The sequence below is a fragment of the Neophocaena asiaeorientalis genome, unplaced genomic scaffold, assembly GCF_003031525.2.
Source record: "Neophocaena asiaeorientalis asiaeorientalis breed wild unplaced genomic scaffold, Neophocaena_asiaeorientalis_V1.1 scaffold110, whole genome shotgun sequence".
In the NCBI taxonomy this organism is placed as follows: Eukaryota; Metazoa; Chordata; class Mammalia; order Artiodactyla; family Phocoenidae; genus Neophocaena; species Neophocaena asiaeorientalis.
Window position 1 is genome coordinate 7,593,372 of NW_020175053.1, and position 12,966 is coordinate 7,606,337.

The following is a 12,966-nucleotide window of genomic DNA, read 5'->3' on the forward strand; positions in this document are numbered from 1 at the left end:
GCCGGCCCGCTGCGCGCGCCGGCGGCCCCACCCGCAGGGCAAGCGTACCTGCGGCCTGCATCCTGGCCATTGCATCAGGTCTCTACCTGTGGTGGCTGTGTAGATGGGGCGGTGCCCAGAAATTAGGCAACTTGTGCAGTCAACAGACGGTTAGCAGCAGAACAGGGATGCGAGCCCACACTGCCCAGGGCCCACGACACTTTTAGGGACGGTTAGCTTCCAATGGCCACAAACACACACATTTAATATCTACAGGTCTGAAGATCAGAAGCTGGTAAGGTCTCAATGGGCTAGTTCAAGGGTCATCAGGGTGCCTTCCTTTCTGGGAGCTCTAGGGGAGAAGGTTCTCCCTCCTTTTTCAGCTTCTAACTGCCCCGCCCCTTGGCTCATGGCCCCTCCCACCTTCAAAGCCAGGACCGAAAAGACCCTTGTGATGACCTTGGGCCACCCAGATGACCCAGGATAATCTGTTTTTGTTTTTTTTTTTTTTTTATAAATTTATTTATTTATTTTTGTCTGTGTTGGGTCTTCGTTTCTGTGCGAGGGCTTTCTCCAGTTACGGCGAGCGGGGGCCACTCTTCATCGCGGTGCGCAGGCCTCTCTCTCACTGTTGCGGCCTCTCCCGTTGCGGAGCACAGGCTCCAGACGCGCAGGCTCAGTAGTTGTGGCTCACGGGCCTAGTTGCTCCGCGGCATGTGGGATCCTCCCAGACCAGGGCTCGAACCCGTGTCCCCTGCATTGGCAGGCAGATTCCCAACCACTGCGCCACCAGGGAAGCCCGGATAATCTGTTTTAAAGTCAGATGAGCAACCTTAATCCCACCTGCAGCCCTGCCTCCCCTCCACCACGTCATCTAACAGCACAGTTCTAGGGACAAGGACCTGGACATCTTTGGGGGTCATTTTTCTGCCACCTTAGAAGCCCAGGAAAAAAAAATATATTTTTTGGCTGCACCACGCGGCTTGTGAGATCTTAGTTCCCCAATCAGGGATCAAACCCATGCCCCCTGCAGTGGAGGCACAGAGTCCTAACCACTGGACCGCTAGGGAATTCCCAGAAAATGTTTTAACGCCAGAAAAGATAAATGAACTTTTAGGTCGAAGAAAATGTCTTAGTATATAATATTAATATATTCATCTTTATATCAATGCAATTGTAAAGCATAATTTAAACTTTTTATGGAGGAAGAGCTCTCAGAAGCCCCACTGGGGCCCTGCCCACCTGACCTCCAGGCCCACACGTGGCTTTTGTCCATCCCAGGAACTAAGGTTCACTAACAGGAGGGTCTGGAGAACAAGCAGTTGGCAGATATGAAAGGACACCGTCTGGGGAGGGGGTGGGTGTGGAAGGTAGGGGGTGCCTGGGCAGAGGAAGCAGGGTGGAGCGGGTGCTGCTCATCCCATTCTCCTCCTCACGCCTTCCTAGATCCTATAACCTGTCCATCACCATGGTGACCCCAGCAAGGCCCGCGGCTACTTCTTAGGACCTGTGACCTTGAATATGTTCCTTTGCTGCCCTGTGCCGTTTCTTTACCAGAAAAACGGGGACAATAGCAACCAACCTATCTCCTAGTGCTGTTGTGCGACCCCGCCTCAGTGTTTCTCAGTGTGCCCAGGACCACTTGCATCAGAATGAGTAAAGGGTGAAGTCTGAGAACCACAGTGTGGGTGAGGCAGTCCTGGACAGGACTCCACATTGCACAGCCCATGAACGCTGACATACCCATGGGCTTCCTCAGCAGGGCCCACACTAGACTCCTCGGAGCACTGATTCCATTCAAGGCTGGTGCTGGGAGATGACGGGGAAGCGAGACACTGCTGCTTGGCCAGGAGCTTGCCTCCTATTGGCGGGTGCTGGGCCAAGGACATGCCCTGTGGCTTCCGTCAATCCCTCCCCGCTACATTCCATTCCGCCTCAGCTCCCAGCTCCGCTCCTGCCCTTGGGAAAGGAGCCTGCCCACAACACCCAGCCCACCCGGCCCCTGAGTTCCAGCCTCTAGGGTGAATCTACAACTGAGGTACTGGTCCGTGTGTGGGCAGCATGGTTCTGACTGTCCCTTGCAGAGGCTCCGAGAGGTGTTTCATGGAGCCTCTTCTTGCGGTGGAGCCTGGGCAGGGGGTGAAATCCCAAAGTGTGAAGGTCTGACGTAAGCACCCCTCTGGTAGAACAGGCTTGGGAAGGGGGCGCAGGGCGGTGTGGCTTGTGGGGTACTTTCTCCACCTGGCACGTGGGCGATTGATTCCCTCATGTAAACTGCTGCCTGCCTCTGTCTGAAAGGACGGGAGTTTGAGAACTGAAATGGGAATGGGCCCTAAGGGTGCAGGCCCCACGCTCAGACCCGCTCCCAGACGCCAAGTGGGGAGCGGGGGTCTGGTCCGGGGCAGTGGGTGGGAGTGAGGGCCAACATCCAGGGAGGCTTCTCCCAGCCGCCTCCTCCCACCTAGGACAGCTGGTGGTGGGCAGCTGGTGGCTTCCTGCCTTCCAGGCGCCTGGGCTACCCCCAAGGCATGCACACAGTTACTGTGCCGTGTCTCACATGCACTTCAACGTGACAGGAGCCTTGGACTGGGTCTGCTCTCCATTACGTGTGTGGTGGTCTCCCTGCAGGACGCGGGCAGAGCGGACACTAAGGGGGCGTGTGCAGGACGAGGGAGAGGCGAGCGGACGGGGCCGGAGGGCCAATGGGGGATGGGCACAACCCTCTGACAGCAGGCAAGGTCCCGCGAGCTGCTCGTTCTGGAGAAGACAATGTGTTTAATGATTTCTGTAACCCAGAGGACGCCACGCAGAGCCTGGGCAGGGCCATCACACGAAGTAGGCGGCCAGGGCCGACATTTTGTCCTTGGGTCTCCTGGTGCCTGGCTTCCCCGCTGGCCTCCGGCCCCGGCCCCGGCCCCGGCCCTGCCTCCTCCCAGGCCCGCGGTGCATGGGGTGGCAGGAGGCTGCGTGCTTCAGCTCCACCAGTTCCTGGAAGACCGGGTCGCAGAAGACGCAGCCCGTGTGCTGCGTGCCGTCACCCAGCAGTGGGGACCTGGCCTTGTTGAAGTCGACGTCCAGCAGGGCGGCCTCGCAGGTACCACAGGTGTCGGCAGACACACGCACGCGGTGGGCATTCTCGAAGCAGTGCGCCACCACATTGCACCTGTTGCAGGCCACCCGCCACTTGGGGCCTGAGGTGGGGTCGAGCACCAGCACACCACTCTCGCACTCCACGCACTGGCCAATGCCCAGCATGCTCAAGCATGCCGGCCCTGGGCTCTACTTCTCTGAGACCTCCTTGACCTTTGACGTCCCCCTACTCTGAGGTTTCCAGACAGCTTCCGGACGGCCTCCAGCCAAGTCCACCCCCGCTTTACTTTGCTCCCCGTGGCCCAGGTGGGGCCATCTGCTGTCCTGTAAGCTGCTGGAGGGCAGGGATGGGTCTCCCTGAGAAAGGTGGTGACTGAGGGCTCACCCCTTGCCAGGGCGGCCCCCTCCCACTGCATCCTCTCACTCCCCCCAGCCCAGGAGCATGCCCACTGCCCAGATCACAAGTGATCTGACTACGGTCAACCATCCAATCGCGACTAGGCAGAAAGCGGCAGACTGGCCGGCTGGGCCCTGAGCAGTGCCCGAGCACACCTGGGTCCTTGGGGCCCTGTGCAGGGAGCTCAGGAATGGTAGGCGCGGGGTCCCCTCAGAGTCCAGCGTGGCATGAACAGGGCCGGTGCTAAGGAGGGACCACAGGTGCCCGGGGGACAGGCGAGCTGGCTAGGGAGGGAACAGCTCACCTTTCTTCATGTCTCGGAAGGGTGGGTGGTTGGAGCAATATGGGCACAGCGGGTAGCTCTTGCCCCGCGAGCCTGATGACCACAGAACCAGCTCGAAGTCGTCCAGCGGGCACCGGAGCTCCTTGTAGAGCTTGATGGTGCCATTCTGGGGGAGGGTGTAGGTCTCATCGCAGTGGGAGCAGTGCAGGCGGCTTGGCTTGGCCTGTGGCAAAGTCGGGGGGGTGGTCACAGGTTTGCTGGGGCTGCTGACTCTCCTGCCCACCCTCATTCTCCCCGAGACATAGGATACGTAACATGTAAAACATAACGTGTAACACCTATAACGTAACACACAGTGCGTGATGCTAAAGCATAACGTGTAGGTAGCACATAGTATGGAGTATCACCAGGACCTCTCAGGCAAGGATCCCTGGTCACTGAATCTCAGAACACTTGCTCCACACGTACACAAAGGTGCTAAAATCCCTGCACGTACATTAGTATCTGTGACAGCAAGGAACATGTTGTCAAGAGAACATGGACAGTGCGTGTTTCAGTGGCCTAATGGCTTACGTGCTGCTGGGGGCAGCGGTGGGGGTTTGTTGGCAAAGCTGCCCAGGCCCCCCACGTCACTCCGTGTGAAAGCAGCTGAAGAAAGGCCCGCGGGGTGGCAAGACCGCCCATCTGTGCACACCTGCCCCGTGTGTCCCGGCCCCTCCCCCCCTACCTGGATGTACTTCATGAACCGGTGGCACTTCCCACAGCGGGAAAGGGGCTTGCCGGTGGCCGCCAGGGGCGAGAAGGACACCTCCATCAGCTCATCCATGCCTGAAAGTGAGCAGGGCGGGACTCACACCCCGACCCCGGGGTGCCCACCTCCACGACAGCCGGTATACCGGGCAGGCTTGAGGGAGCTACCAAACGGGGCCAAGAGTCTGAGGGTAAATACGGCCACCCGAGGGTAACTGAGCGGCGAGCGGCAGCCCTGTTCGTCACACGAGCCGAGTGTGCTGCACGTGCTGTCACTGCACTCGCTCTGTAATCCCGACAATGGCTTGGAGCCCAGAGCCTGGATCTGGGAGCTGGTATCGCTGCTGGAGGCGGCAGCCCTGACCAGGGTCCTCTGGCCAACGAGCAGGGAAGAGGCGGGCCTCACCCGCAATGGAGTCCACGAAGTAGTGGAACTTCCTCTTGAAGACGTCCAGGGTGTGGCCCAGGACCTGGCGGTAGTCGGCTTTACCCTGGGCGATCAGGTTCAGCTGCTTCTCTACTGCACTGCGAATGGTGGGGAGCACTAGCTCCACATCTGCGGAGTAGGGGACGCACTGTGAGCCCTCATGCCACGGGGCCAGGGCTGCCCCCACCTGTGATCTCCCCCAGCATCCCGTGTGGAGTGGCCAGGACACCCCGTCTCCAGGACAGCGTGACAGGATGAAGCTGCTTGGGTGGGGTCTGTACTCCATCTCCCACGGGCCCCTCAGGACTCCTCAGGACAGAAAGACGGCACTGCAGCAAGGACCCCAGGGCCGTCTGCAGGGAAGAGCCCACGTCCCCGCTTTTGGACCCTGACACACACCCACGTGTCCATCAGCCCTGCTACGGCAGGTCCTAGGAGTGGCCGGAGCGGCCTCCTGTGGTGGGGGCTGCGGGCTCGCTGCAGGGCCGGGTCTGTGAGGGGAGGCGCCTGGCAGCTGGACTCACCAATCTTGTAGTAGCCGTGCACCAGTACAATACCAAGGCTGGTGGGCTTGAGTCGGCGCCCACTCTCCACGGCCACGTAGTTACGCTGGCAGATGTTGTTGATGTGTACGGGGATGCTGGCATCCGTGCCTGAGACACAGCAGGGCCCTTTCAGACTTGGCTCCCCCTTCACCCCCGCCTGCCTGTGGCCCCCGGTTCTCAGCCCTGCCCCTGGGCACCACACCACAGGCCTTTTCTGGGCTGTCCTGTGAACCCAGCGTGATGTTCCCAGCTCAGAGAGACTAAGGAACTCCGCCAAAGTCACAGAGCTCGGTCTGCCCCTCACATCTGGAAACGTGCCCTCCTTGGCCTCTCCCTGTCTTGACCCTGTGGCACCCACACCTTTCCAGAACCAAGGCCCCAGCCCCCCAAATGCAGAGAAGCCTCCCTGACAAACTGTCCCTCCAAAACCTGCCCGGGTTTGCCCACTTGCTGGCTCCCGGTCCCTCGTGATCAGCCCCCAGGGCAGGCTCCCAGCTGCAAGGTGCACCTGCCCCAAAGACATCTAGGTTGTCTGGCACTGCCAGGTGCTGCCTTTACTGCTCCCCGAGGTCCATGGCTGGCGGGATGAGGTGGGCCAGGCTCTGAGCCCCACGTGGCTCTGCAGTGCTGCACCGTACACTCCCACGGCACCTCCTGCACTCGGGCCACAGCCCCAAGGCCCGTGGTCAACAGGACCGCTCTTAACCGCTGTCGGGAGGTCCGTGACACTGTCTAGTGTGTGGCCACGAGAAGCCACGGACGTCCCATCAACGAGAAGGGGCAGAGGGTGCTGGGGGAGCGGCACCCACACCCGCAGCAGGCTGAGGACCACCAGGACCCACTGCAGGCACCCAGGCCCCTGGAAGCAGCAGCCAGCTCTCCTGGTAAGGCCACCACTGTCACCAGGACCCCGGGCACAGGTAAGAGGCTCCCTGGCAAGGCACCCGCGGGACTGTTAGTCATGGAACAGAGTCCAGATACCGTGGCCTGGTTGTCCTACAGCCCTCCAGAGCCTGTCAACTGTGAGGGGCTCGGTGAGCTGGGCAGCTCATCAGGGAACAGGCAGAGCCTCTCGGAGCAAGCACCACCTAGGGAGGTGGCACTGGCACAAGGCCATCCCCCGGGGTGTGAGGCCTCAGGTCACAGCCCTGGGCCTGGGGACTGGGAGAGACCCTCGCCCGTGAGACATGTGCATCAGCGACCCCACTTTTGAGCTCAAAGCTCCCCAGGTGGGGCATGTCCACTCCCCTCGCAGGGAAGCAGTGCCGTGGGAACTTGGCTTTCCTGTCGCCTTGTGAATTTGTTCTGAGTTTTGTGTCCTCCCTGTGGGTGAGTCACTGGCAACCTGGGCCAACACTCAGCTCTGGCGGTGGTAGTTAGTGCCTGTAAGGGTGCGTGTTGGCCTTTATAGGCAAGGCCAGGTCCTGAGGTGGAGGCCCTGGCGAGGGCCCGCCCGCGGCCACCCTGCAGGCTCAGCTGGCCACACTGGGCCCCAGCCCTGGGATGGGAGCCCTGGGCCCGGACCCACCGATGCCGTGCTTCTCCATGAGCGTGATGAGCTCAGCCTCCGTCAGGTAGTCAGGGGGGCTCGTCTGCTTCTCCAGCATCTTGACCTCAGCCACGGCGAAGGTGTCGCCCCTCTGGCAGGTGGGCAGGCTCTCCTCCAGGGGCACACTCTGCCAAGGCATGATCTCCGTGAAACCTGTGGAGACCGGGTGTCGACACTCAGGGCCGGTGGCCATGTCCGCGGAGGTGGGAGAGGCGCCCGCCTGGCTCCACCTACCTGGGGAGATGACGGTCTTGCCTGTGCAGGTGAAGTGCTCAGGCCCGATCCGGAAGGAGATGGTGCTCTGCAGGTACTTGCAGTCATGGCTGACTGTGGCGATGAAGTGCCTGGTGATGTACTCGTACAGCCGCCAGGCCTCGCCGCCTGCAAAAGGCGCGGCTGCTCAGTGCCGGGCTCTGGCTCCAAGCAGCCCCAGCACTCGTGCTCCAGCAGCAGGGTGTGGGCGCCAGGGCTGGCCTGCTCTAAGCCCTCGAAGGGGGAGGGGACACACAAGAAGGATTGCAAGCATCTCCAGGCCTCGGTGGCTCTTTCAGGCTCTGCTTCTGGGTGGGACTGTGCTTCAGGGCCCAACCTACCCCATAAGTGACCTGCCACCATTGCTTCAGACTGGGGCTGCACACAGGGGCTCCTGTCTCCCTCTCCTGCCTTCTCCCAGCATGCAGGCCACCAGCAGGGCCTCGAGGGTGGGAAGTAAGGACACCCCATGGTTGAGCCTGTCACCCTGCCCCGGTCTCATCCCACTCCATCTGTGGTCTCCTGCCTGGCCTGCTCCAGCGCCTGCCCGCACATCACACACCTGCCGTCACCACTTCACTCCTGTCCCGTCCATGGCGACAGAGCACAACCTTCAGGTGGCCCCTTCACTGCAGCCGGGGTCAGTGGGGGCCCACACTGCTGATGGGGCCTGACCCCGTCCAAAGGTGCCATGTAGCCAAAGCTCCTCACCCGGCCCTCCTGGGAAGCTTGAAACGCACGCACGTGCATGCGTGTGTTCGCGCATGCGCAAACTTCTGAGGGGAGCCCCCATACCTAATTCAGCCTCCGTGGCAGACTTCATGGGGGTAATGGGGGGATGGTCGCCAGCGTCGTGGCCTTTCCGTGGGCGGTTGATACCTTCCGCTAACAGCCGCTTCACCTGAGAGGAAAGCCCGGAGCAAGGCATGAGCTGAGTAAGGCTGTCAACCCACATGGGAGGAGTGGCTGCCCATCCTGGCCTGGCCCGTGGGGTCCTGGCCTCACCGTGTCAGCCCAGTAGGGGTGGTTGGCCTGTTGCCGCAGAGGCCCCTTCAGGTCGAAGCTCTCGGGGTAGTGGGTGGTCTCGGTGCGCGGGTAGCTGATGTAGCCCTGCGTGTAGAGCCGCTCTGCGGTCTGCATGGCGTGCTGTGGGCCCATCCCTGCCGGACATGCAGGATCAGCAGCCCGGACGCCAGGAGAGCAGGCACCCCTGTGCCAGGTGCCCAGGCTCCTGGGAGGTGGGGGCCACACAGCCCGATCCAAGGCCAAGCTCCCCCACCAGGGCAGGGACACCAGGGGTCATCCTCGAGACGCTGGCAGCCATACTGCTGAACATGGCCTTCAGAGCGCCTGTGTCCTACTTGGCCTGGGGTCACACCCACGCCCTATGGTCCACATGCGCCCTCCGTCCTGAGCCCCCAGGCGCATCCACGCTCACAGCGCTGCAGGGCACTGATGGGGTTCATGCTCCTGCTCCTCCCCAACCTGCAGAAGCTGGCCTCAGCGAGCGGTCACTCCATGTCATCGCTGCCCCTAGAGCATCCCTGGAGGTGCTGCCCTGAGAGGATGGTGCCCACGGTTTCCTGAGGCTGCAGAGGGGCCACCAATGCCTGGAGGCTGCCAGCTCCAGACCAACCTTCTAGCACAACCTTCTCGCTATGGTAGAAACGAGGCTCAGGGCCATGTCACAGCTGTCACACCTGTCGAGTGCCCCGCCCACACCTGGCCTCTCCCTGCACCAGGGACGCCACTGCAGCTGTCCCCCTCAGGTAGCAGCCATCATCACAATCGCTACCGTCAGGACGCCATGTGCCTGCCTCAAGAAGTCTCCTGGGGGCTTTGAGGCAACATCCACACTCACCCAGGGAAGAGCTGGCCACACGCAGCATCTCCACGGTGTTCAGGGCCAGTGGCCTCTGCTTGGCCTTCTCCTTCCTGCTTGTGGCCTCCACCTGGGGGACAGAATAGATTCACGCGTGGGTGCAGGGAGACGCCATGACAGACTGAGGACATGTGGCCAAGGGTCTAGACTCTTTTACCCTCCCAGCTTCTCCAGTTCTCTTCACAGCGGACTCAGGACTTGAATGAACATTTGTTCAGGCCCAGGAAGGAAAAATGAAAGAAAATTCTTTTCCAGGGAAACAGAAAACCTGGAGAAAAGGGGAAGAGTCAGGAGAAAGGGCTGCATATTTGAAACCCAACAGGAGCCAGCGTCTGCCAGGCTGCGGGGCTGGCGGGGGGTCCAGGGGGCCATGGGGTGAGGGCTTGTCGCAGGGGCAGCTGCTGACCCCTCACTGCACCCACTAGTGTTGCTACACCTGCCAATTTGACAGGAGAAGCTGGAAACTGGGATTTTTTAATGTGAAATCTCCTAACTTCTAAAAGTAGGTAACCACTTTGGAACTTGGTGAATACCATGCACTTTAAGGAAAATGGTGGTGAGTAACCACCATCAGCCTCTGGGCTGAGCAGCTGTCAGAAGAGTGACCACTTTGTCTGTGGCAAAAACAATCCAAACCTCTCAACCGCCACCCCTCGCCCCTGCCAACCTCACGTGGACCTGGCCAGGGCCGTGTCCCCTGAATTCCAGACAGATGTGGGGCTAACACTGAGGCCAAGTGGTGTCTGTGCAGCAGGGGCAGCTTGGATCACGGGCAGGGGGAGGGGGCACTCAGACGGGGTGGCCACTGCGGGCAGAAGCACGGGGCAGATTTAGGTGAAGCTCTGGGGCCTGAGTCAACTGCCCTCAGCAAGGGGATGCCCAGGAAGGTTCAGGAAGGACGAGAGAAGGCGGCTGAAGGAGGCCAGGCGAGCCTCAGTGACCACGGGGGCTGTCGTGACTGCAAGGCATAAGCTGCCATAGCTGCAGACATGCCCCCACCCATGCGGCCAGCCAGTTGCCAGGTGGCATCAACCTCTTCCTAACAGCCACGCAGCCCATGCTTTCCAATTCGTGAAAACCTGAGTAAGAAACGTAGCACATAAAGGCCACGAAAGCTGATGACCCAGAGACGCCCGTGCCGGCTGTGGGACCTGGGCGGGTTCTTGATGTGCGTAGGGGCCTCCCACAGAAAAGGGACATATGGGTGGAATCCTCCCAAAGGAGGTAATGCCCACAGGGCACATGGAGGGCTCAGAGCAGGCACGTGGTGCACAGCAGCTACGGCCTGGGAAGGAGTTTCTTAGTGGGAGCGTGTCATGAGTAACCATTCTTCTGTCTAAAAAGTGTCTGTGTTCCAGAAAGGCAGAGAAAGATATAAGCCTAGGTCAGCAGAGTCTTCTGAGGCCCCCCAAGGCAGATGGGACTGATGTGGGTGGAGCAGCCCACCTGGGCCTCCTTCTCCAGCTTGGTCATGTTCAGGAACATCTGTGCGATCTCCCGGTCGAACACACGCACTCGGTCCCAGTCCAAAAGGAGGGATCGGTCCTTATCGGCATCCACCTGCAGGAGGGGAACAGGAGAGCCCGGGAGAGAAAGCATCCAGGTGAGCCAGTGCCAGCAGGGAGAATCGGGGCAGACAGAGCTGGTCCTCGCCTGGGCCCTGCCTCTGAAGTCTCTCGGCTGTACCTGTTCAGGTGCACAGCCGCAGGTGTGCAGGTTGAGGCCCAGCCCCTCCCCAAGTGGAGGCTGCTCTGACACAAGGCCTCCTTGCTGAGATCAGCCAGATGGCCTCACGAGGGGAGCCCCAAGCCGAGGCTGAGGTGTCCTTAGGGAGCGCCGGGGCCCCCACATCTCATCCCCTAAGCCCCGCTGGCACTAGATGTGGCCCCACCTAGGAGACCCCAGCCCTGTGTTGACTGAAGCAACTCTGTATTATGCTCTAAATCTTACAAAAAACCTTCCTTTTTACTTGGAGCAGGGGTTCCAAGACTTCTTAGAAGCTCAAAAGTCAGCAGCTCGTGGCCCTCAGTCCAGTCCTTGGACCTGACCACCCCAACTGTGGGCCTGGCGGGTGACCTCACCCTGAGCTGCCAGAGCGTCCAGGCCTGGCCTTGTCCTGCGGCCTCCACGAAGGCTGGGGGCCCTTCCCTGGGCACCCGCAACCACTTCCTGGTGGGACAGCCACCCACAGCTGTGCCCTTGGCCTGGGGACTATGACAATGATGATGGAGACTCTAAGAATCCATACCCAAACCCGGAAAGACCCAGCATGAACAGGAAAAGGAAGTGAACCTTGGCCTGCAGCACCCAGTAGGTCTCCGGTTTGAAGGACTGGATTTTATCATGTCTCTCCACGCAGAAGCCCAGCGTGGGGGTCTGGCATGGCCCGAAGGAGATGAGCGAGCTGTCTAGGTTGCCGTATTTCCCCTGGAAGTATTTAGTCTGAAACCTATAAAGGGGGTTGGGGGGAGAGGAGGACATTTTGGTCACACATTCACTCAAATACCATCGTTAGCTGCCTGTGGGAGTCGGGCAGGAGGCTGGCTGGTGGGTATGGGAGGAGACCAAGGCAACTGCTCCCTGCTCAAAAGATGGAAAGGAAAGAGCAAAGGCTCTGTTCACCCTGGCCGGAAGCCCTATTTTATTCCGTGCCCCTCCACCCCCTCAAGACCTGCCCACCCTGCTTGTCAAGAGGGGACCTCTGTCGTCTGCGTCAGCTAAAGAGACAGTTTTCTTGGGGATTTAAAAATGCTGACAATCTCCTGTCGCCGACCAGGCCTGTGGGGAGGCCAGGAGCCAGGCGAGGCAGTGGCCTGGCCAGGGGGCGGGCAGCACCTGGTGAAGGCGCAGCCGATGCGCAGGTCCAGCTCCTGCCGCGCATCCACTGAGAGTGCCTCGTTGTGGTCGGGCTCACCCAGGCGGACCATGGCAGTGCAGATGTCTGTGTCTGTGATGGAGCTGAACCGGGCCCGGAACACTGTCTTCTCGCCACTGTGGGCCTGATTCATGACAGGCAGCACCGCATCCAGGACCTGGGGAGGCGGCCGGCTGTAACGCCCACACCTCACCTCACCTGGGTGCCAGGCCCCCTCCACTGCCCCCTCCTCCTGGAGCCTCAGTCTCCACAGGCCTCCTGCCATGCGCTTCCTTTCCTTCTGTCCACTGCTGTGTTCAAACCCCCTTCCTACTGCCGCCCCCTCTCTTCCTACAGTGGTTTCCACACCCAAACTAGGAGGCACTACTGCAGGGGACACAAGGGACCCCAGCCTCCAAGTCCACCCCGATCCACCCACTTTCCCACCTTCTAGAGGAGGGAGTGCTGGGAGGGCTGAGGGGATTTGGGAGACTTTCCAGAGACTGGAGGAAAGACAGAGAAGGGAAAAGAAGAAGAAAACGCAGTGGATAGGAGTGGGGGCCGGTGCATCTCAGGACTAGAGCAGGGTGGGGGACCTGGGGGGCCTGGAGCCCAGACTCACTAAGAGTTAGTGAAGGCCGTGCAGCGGGAGGGGAGTCGCCGCTGGAGCCTGGCCATGCAGCTTCCTTATGGGGAGGGAGTGGCTCCATTTCTGAGGGGAGAAAGCCTGTGAGCTGCCAACATTCTCCACCCCAGACGCAAAGGTCCCTGGGGAGAAGCAGCCCTGCAGGGGAGGCGTCGGGAGAGGGGTGTCTGGGAACACTTTCCTGAGGTGCCAGGCCCCAGGTGAGAGCTGGGGTGTTCCAGCCTGAGGGGCTCCTCCGGGAGGCAGGCCTGGGAGCTGCTACCTGCTTCCAGTCTGAGGGGGGGGGGCCTGGGGGCTGGCGGAGACGGGAGG

At 60.7% G+C, this 12,966-nt stretch overlaps 1 protein-coding gene across 4 annotated transcripts in view; it reads right to left on the reverse strand.

Annotated features, from left to right (window-relative positions):
• Positions 1 to 2,731: 2,731 nt before the first annotated feature.
• Positions 2,732 to 12,966, reverse strand: part of TOP3B (DNA topoisomerase III beta) — a 17,842-nt gene continuing 7,607 nt past the window's right edge. For 2 of the 4 annotated variants that reach the window (XM_024763894.1, XM_024763893.1), the window contains 12 exons: positions 11,990 to 12,186; positions 11,447 to 11,603; positions 10,601 to 10,714; positions 9,134 to 9,224; positions 8,278 to 8,432; positions 8,068 to 8,173; positions 7,255 to 7,401; positions 7,000 to 7,173; positions 5,451 to 5,579; positions 4,906 to 5,055; positions 4,477 to 4,577; positions 3,247 to 3,972 (listed from right to left, as the gene is read on the reverse strand). In XM_024763894.1, the coding sequence (XP_024619662.1) occupies positions 3,751 to 3,972; positions 4,477 to 4,577; positions 4,906 to 5,055; positions 5,451 to 5,579; positions 7,000 to 7,173; positions 7,255 to 7,401; positions 8,068 to 8,173; positions 8,278 to 8,432; positions 9,134 to 9,224; positions 10,601 to 10,714; positions 11,447 to 11,603; positions 11,990 to 12,186 (1,743 nt within the window). In that variant the 3' untranslated portion in view covers positions 3,247 to 3,750. Of the gene's footprint in view, positions 3,973 to 4,476; positions 4,578 to 4,905; positions 5,056 to 5,450; positions 5,580 to 6,999; positions 7,174 to 7,254; positions 7,402 to 8,067; positions 8,174 to 8,277; positions 8,433 to 9,133; positions 9,225 to 10,600; positions 10,715 to 11,446; positions 11,604 to 11,989; positions 12,187 to 12,630; positions 12,721 to 12,966 lie in introns of all 4 variants that reach the window. The other 2 variants (XM_024763896.1, XM_024763895.1) reach the window with 2 other exon arrangements.